Genomic DNA, 7,162 nt, shown 5'->3' with positions numbered 1-7,162 from the left:
CCTTTTTCATCTTTCATACATGAGTTCACACCTCATCCAAATATCCCATCACACCCTTTTTCTAGTGAATTCACTAGATTCATCATACATATATAGAAAAGTCTCTTCAAATTAATTCTAATAATATTGATATTTATCATTTACCGGTATCTTTGTGATTAGAGAACTCAATGAATATCGAACTATCTATCAATCTCCCTCTATAAATAGTTCTAAGCACAAAGGCAAATGAAGATATACAAGTAGCCCATATAATTTATATTCTCTTAAAACTCAAGCCTAACTTTTCATACCACCATCTATAGTGTGAACCTCCACCTCCTCTATTCTAGCAGCCTTTTGCATTCTTTATGATGCGACCCACCTTGTTATATCGTTTTCATTTTGGTGCAACTTAATTGTTACAATAATTTTATTAATAAATCAAATAATATAGTTTTATTTTTTTTTTAAATTGAAACATTGGTACACGAACCATAAATCATATAAATATATACATTCCATGAAACATAGTTGTAATAAAGACAAGAAATTTGTTAATGTAGTTCGAATTCATCAATTTTACTTTGTCGAGCCTTACTTAGTGAATGAGTTTATTCAACAATCAATCCAATAACTTATTGGCCTAAGCAATGTAGTTGGCTCTACACCGGTTCCAGTTGCACTGGCACCATTCCAGTATTAAGCCAGAACGAACACTTTTCTTTTCCGCACCAGTGTAAATTTTAGTCCGTACCGATTGCACTGGCTCGTTTCGGTCAATTCCGGTTGTACCAACCAGAATTTTGCACACTGATCAATGCATGAATAATGTTAAAAAATAGATAATATTATTTTTTTCCCAACTTTAAAATTTTTTATTAACCAAATTTAACATTTTTATTAGAGCTAAAATGTAAATTTACCATTTTAATAGCTTACTTTTTTTAGTTTTTAAAGAACTAAATCAAAATGTTATGGTTTTGGTGTGCAAAGTATAATTTTACCATATACTAACTTAAAATTTCATAAATTTTAAAGGGACAAAAATGAGATTTCTCATTTGGGGGTGCCAACCCCTTGTGTCCGTTTGACAGCATATAGAGACTAATTTTTTTGGGGTTTATAGTTGTCCCTTCTAATAATGTCGTATTTAAAGTTTGAACTCGAGTTATTCCCTTAGAGTGTAATATTCTTTAAAATTGAATCCAATACTCATTCGAGGAAATCTGTTTTTGGTCCAACTCCTTAGTGGAATTTAACATATAAAAGGTTATAATCTTGAAATATTGATATCTTAATCTTGAAATATTGACATCTTAACTTGTATGGAACTATAGTTAAAGTTCTGGATATTCAAAAGATAAATAATCTCACATTCATTATTGATTAATTCAGATTGTTACGAGTATTTCATAAACGGTTTCGTAGTTAAAGTCTGTTGAAAGTAGTAACGGTTATCTGTTAGCTGTTAAAGATCAGTTATAGGCTGCATGTATTAAATACGTGAGGATTCCTCTCTCTTATTCAAAAAGAAAGAAAGAAGTTGTTTGTTAAGTTTATTCTATACTTCAACATAAACAGGACAAACAAAGGATAATATTAGAAATGCTGTAATAATGCAAACGACATATCTGCTTACCCTTTGGAGACTTCTATGCTTCTGGTGTTTCTTGTTCTGCTGTATGTACACTATAATTGCACATAAAACAGGAGCAGCAACCGGAGAAAGGGTTAGACTTGTTGAGCTTAAACTTGAGAAATCAAATCTTCCCACTCTGGTATATATAGTAGGATCCATTAAGTAGTCAAAATAGAGCACAAGCAACCTTACTGTGGTTAATCCAAGGTAATAGCCTTCCCTCAAGCACTTAACAGGCATTGCCATCAGTCTATTGCTAATAATCTGAGGAAGCAGAAAGAAATCTTGAAAAACATAAACAAGATACACCATTACATCCATCCAAATCTGCCATACATGCCCATTTTGTTTATCAACAGCAACAAGCAAAATAAGAACTCCATAAGCGTATATGGCCATGGCCATGGTAGTCAACATAACCCTTTTCTCTCTAGGAGCATCAGACATGGTCTTGCTTCTAGATTCTACTACCATATGGACAAGTCTTGCAATAAGTAGTAACATGACCAGCAAAAGAGCCTGTTCAAAACTTTGAACAAATTTCAACATTCCATTTGCTGGAGGAGGCCATTCATAATCTTTAGGTACCATTGATTTCAACACGACTTTGGCATTACAGATCAGTGGAAGGCTATATCCAAGGAACTGAAAAGCAAGCATGGTAGTAGATATGTATGGAACAATGTCTGCATTTACCTTCATGTATAACAGCTGGTTCCATATGATTGCAATCGACATGGTGAGCACTAGACTGCCTAAGATTGCCTCGAAGTATGCTCGTTGAGTATCTGCTTCGAAATAATCTAGATAATAACTCAAATGAACATGAATGTTGATCAAGTTAAAGTAGAGGGGATCACCGACTTTCCTTTGGCTGTTGATGGTGATCTTAGCAGTTGGTTTTTTCCACAATTGTAAATTCAGTGGTGGATACTGAATTTTCACTGATATAAGACAATCTTGGCCTCGTTCTATGCCCATACTCCCGACCAAAGCCTTCCTACATCCGACCAAATGCATCTCACCCAAACTAGGATCATATACGCCTTCCAGGGACAATTCTGAAACATCTTTATATATTGTTTTCTTGAGTTCTTCCTCGGTTTTGAATGCGAGATGCATCGATACATTCCAGAACCGGCAGCTAGTAAGCTCATCTTTTGTAATGACTGTTTTGTTTCTAAGATTTCCGTCCATTAATAATGGACCTAAAGAAAGCACCTTGATCTGAACGAGGGCTCGAGATTTCGGTCCAGCAATCAACTGATCATCTGGAACTACTACAGAGCCATCTGAAGCAAGTTTTCTGGTCAGTTGGTTTAACTGAGCAAGTGGTTCTTCTGCATCCTTTAGAGCTGGATACTTGAAGAGCCATTGCTTGGCAATGCTTAAAACTTGATAAGGTATTGTTCTCCTCTCAAATGCATTGACCAACTTGATCATGGAATAATTATAAGATAAATATTCAGTGAAATCTCCGGTGTTTATGCCTCGCATTGCATTAAAATATAAAGGATTGTCCAAACCTGTATCCTTTTTCACGTTGGATATGGTTCCAAACAGGAAGCTTCTCTGCTTAATGGAAAGTGAACGTGGGAAGTACATTGAGATCACATAATCACATCCTTCGGGTCCGGAGTCCACCGTCCCTTGACATCCAACCATGGAAAGCTGTCCAGAAGAAGAATTCCATATACCCTCAACAGCTAATGTCGACCCTGAAAGGCCAGTTCGTAATCTTTCCAAGTGTTGGAAACTTGTTTTGGCAACTGATCTCAGCACTGCAGTCACCTTTGCACTGCCGGTTCTGTTTGTATCTTGCTCGCATTTGACATGCTGGAAAATGAGCTTAACCTCATCAATACTCAAAATACCAGTAGCCTGCATCTCCTTCTCGATAACGAAAGGGCCGAATTTGCCATGGATCTGGTTCTTATCGCTGCTGTTGAACCTGTAATTTGGAGCAATGCTTAAACATATTTCTCGATACTCATGGTGAAGTACTCGGCAGAACTCTCTACCAGTAAGCATAAGGACACCATCTTCCATCAACTCATCTTGGTAAGGGGGTGGATCAAAAGTTGTGGATTGGACCAATTCCGAACTAAATTGATATTTCGAGTGGCCACTCAACTGAGAAGATATATGAACTTTACTGAAGTACCTTTGCCCTCCTTGTTCATTTAGACTTGTCATTTCTCCATAGATTGCTCTTTGTGTCAAGTTGAAGCTTTTAGGATAGCGTAAAACAAGCAAAACTTGATCATCTTGTAAGAAACGAATATGGCGGTGATTATAAGTGGGAACATCGCCGGTTTGAAGCGCCCAGAACACATCATTGTCACATGTGTCGGTACAAGGCAAGGTTGAAGTTGAACTTCCTACCAAGCACATCAAACGTTCTTCTCCATCATCTTCTACCTCCATATAAACCCCTTCGAAAACAATCTTCACGACCGATGAGCCTGGATTCATATTAGGCTCTATGCCACCATAAGAAAATGACCAGTCTTTGGATATGCCTACAGATAGAACCCCTCCAAGACTTACTGTGTTTTGAAGTTGCTGGATGGAGTTGACATCCCTTACCTCAAAGGAAGCTAACTTAAATAGGGAAGTTGGAGGTTGACTGCTCTCAAGGTTGCCATTGTCATCAAATTGTATCAATGGTGCCTCATCAGTTTCCTGCTCCCAATCACCAAGATAGAAGGAGAGTTCATTCTTGAGCCTACTTCCCCTGTTGACATCAGGTTTTAGTTCAGAAGCTAAGGTTAGAAAAGAGCTGCAATGCTTTTCGATATCGGTAGACCGGTTGTATGCAATGATGACCGAAGAATCAGGCAGGGTCGGTTCGGATTCGTAAGGTGGCATAAAACTAGTTATTAACACAGGCAATTCAACAAATATCCAGAGGAGAAGAACAACAAAGAGTTGAACCTTCATTGTAGGATATTTCATTAGCACTGCACCCCAAGGTACCCCTTAGTATGCTTAAATAATGGTGCCAATTTCCAAAAGTCAAATGTTAGAAATAAATTGTTTAATGCATCAGTTATGGATGGTACTGACAAGCTACCAGCAAATGTTATCAAAGAAGAGTCGAAATGTTCAAAGGAAGCATCTTTTATGGTGGCAAGTTTGAATATAATACATAACAGCTTACATGGCCATGTTGTTTTGGTAAGAGACAATCCCAAAGTCAACATTGGTATTAAGCCATATTAGCTGGTAAATAATCTAATAATTGCAAACTACATTGGGTTATCTAAAAAACTATGAAAAGGCAAGGAAAACTGTTATTTTTTTAGAAGCAAGTTTAGTTAGCCACACCAACCTGCTGATAAAACCAAACACAGGCACAAGCCTGTCTACCTATGGGCAACCAACCATTAGATATGCCTTGCAATGTTACAAATGCATCCATAGTTATATAAACACAAATGAAAGATGAAAAGGAGAAATAAAAACGTTTATTGGGTCGAGTGATAAGAAATTCAATGCTTTTTAAATAAAATTTTGAGTTTAAATATTGTGAATAAAGAAAATAGTGCTGAAAGAATTTTGTCCACTATTTAAAATTTAATTCAATTTAATTTCAAATTTAACTGAATATAATATAATTATTGAATACTAAAAATTTTCAACCATATTTTTAAAAATTTGAAATTATAGCATTTTTAGAGAAAAATAAATAAAAGGAATACCATCATGTAAAAGGTTTTAGCCGTTATTTATGCCATACATACATAGTCTATAAATGAGCTTACTATTTGATATGGGCCACAATCCCTAGACCACCTATTAGGGCCAATAGTCTACTGCTATATTTGATGGAATGCAGTGAATCAATTTTTTAATTTTAAAAACTTTTAATATAATTATATTAATTAAATTATATTATATTATTTATTTACTAAAATTGTTGTAACAATTAAATTATAATAATAAAAAACACGAATAGAGTGGTTGACATCATAAAAAATGTGAAAAGCTACTAAAGTAAAAGTGGTCGATACGGTAGATGATATGGAAAACCGTTAAAATGATGGTTTGGGAAGTCAAGCCTGAGTTTTAGCAAAATAGAGACAATGTGGGCTACTTGTATATCCTCATTTGCCCTAGTGCCGAGAATAGTATTTATAAAGATAGGCCTACTGGGTGTAGGTCCCTATTATTCAGCTCTCTATCCATAAGTATAGTGGTAAAGTAACAGATGTCAATTAAAGGTATTATTGAAGTTAATTTGAAGGCACTAGCTATACTATGTGTTTGTCATATTAAAGGCATGATGTATTAACTATTGCTGTCAATAACTCTTTCTCATATATCTTTGTGAATCGTGTGAGTTCACTTGATGTTTGAGTAAAGCATGCTACTCTTTTGATCATGTATGAAGTTAATTTGTATTAGATATTATGAGAACAGTAAAATCAGCTTTTGGTAGGAAAAGAAAGAAAGAATATGAAGAGAAAAAGGGTCCAAGCTATAGGAAAGCTTAATTAATTGGCTCTGCTGAATCGAGTCTACTTGGTACGTAGTAGTAGTAGATAATTTTGGTATCAATACAGCATCTACTTACGAGGTAACATAGAATTAAGGTACGGAAATTTTTTTTTTTATACTTAAGAGTGTACTTTCCGTTGACAATTATAAATTTATAATATAACACAAAACAGCTCAAACTTTTCTAAGGCTTTAGCTACTTTCCTAGTTAATTAATAATACAGTGCCGATGGCCATCTATCACTCACCTAAATATATAATATGATTAGCATCTGTCAATGGTTGCTAAAGTACCAACATATAAATCTGCCGTTTGGGGCCACTTATGCATATACATACATAATACGTAGAGATATTACTCGATCCGTAGCAGAACTAGCTGCAAAAGTTTTGGGAATACCCCCGGTATAGGGTTTTGATGATTGCTTAGAATAGCTTATCTCATCATGCAGCTGGAGCATAGTCATAGTCTCCATCACCATCATCACCATTTCCTTCTATGAATGACGTTGCTGGAGCAAGACCATACCCATCATCATCATCATCTGCATGTTTCTTGTACCATGAGACAACAACTTTGGAAACAGGAGACATTTTGTCGAATTGTCAGCTGATCTAACTGTGGCTTTGTTTTGCGATAGAATCAGTGAACATGGAATATGAATAAATAGAGGGAGATGTCAGATGTTGATATAGAGTTGGTGGAATTGGATAGCCATTATATACCACAAGGCAAGCACGGGGAGAGCGTGAGTTTGAAAACATATCCATGATGACGATGTGCTTCATCATCATTATCATGCATGATGGTCTATTTTTTAATAATAATACTATTAATATTATTATCACCACCATGCATGGTGATACGTGAGTTTGAGCGGCTCATGATTGGAAGGTGGTAAGTGTGAAAAGTTTTTTACTCTTGTCGTTGGCTTGAAGGGGAAGACAAGTAATAAAATTAGGAGGTTTTGGTTTAGTTGAGGAAATTTAATAAGAAAGGATGAGGATTTATATTGGGATAAAAACATGTGGAGGGTC

General features: G+C 35.6%; 1 protein-coding gene across 1 annotated transcript; it reads right to left on the bottom strand.

The window, feature by feature from the left end:
* Nucleotides 1-1,543: 1,543 nt before the first annotated feature.
* On the bottom strand, nt 1,544-4,564 carry LOC108477216 (uncharacterized). Its single transcript, XM_017779699.1, has one exon. The coding sequence runs from the start codon at nt 4,562-4,564 to the stop codon at nt 1,544-1,546; it is 3,021 nt and encodes a 1,006-aa protein (XP_017635188.1).
* Nucleotides 4,565-7,162: the final 2,598 nt, after the last annotated feature.

Source organism: Gossypium arboreum, chromosome 7, assembly GCF_025698485.1.
Source record: "Gossypium arboreum isolate Shixiya-1 chromosome 7, ASM2569848v2, whole genome shotgun sequence".
NCBI lineage: Eukaryota > Viridiplantae > Streptophyta > Magnoliopsida > Malvales > Malvaceae > Gossypium > Gossypium arboreum.
This window is presented reverse-complemented; position numbering and strand designations above follow the sequence as displayed.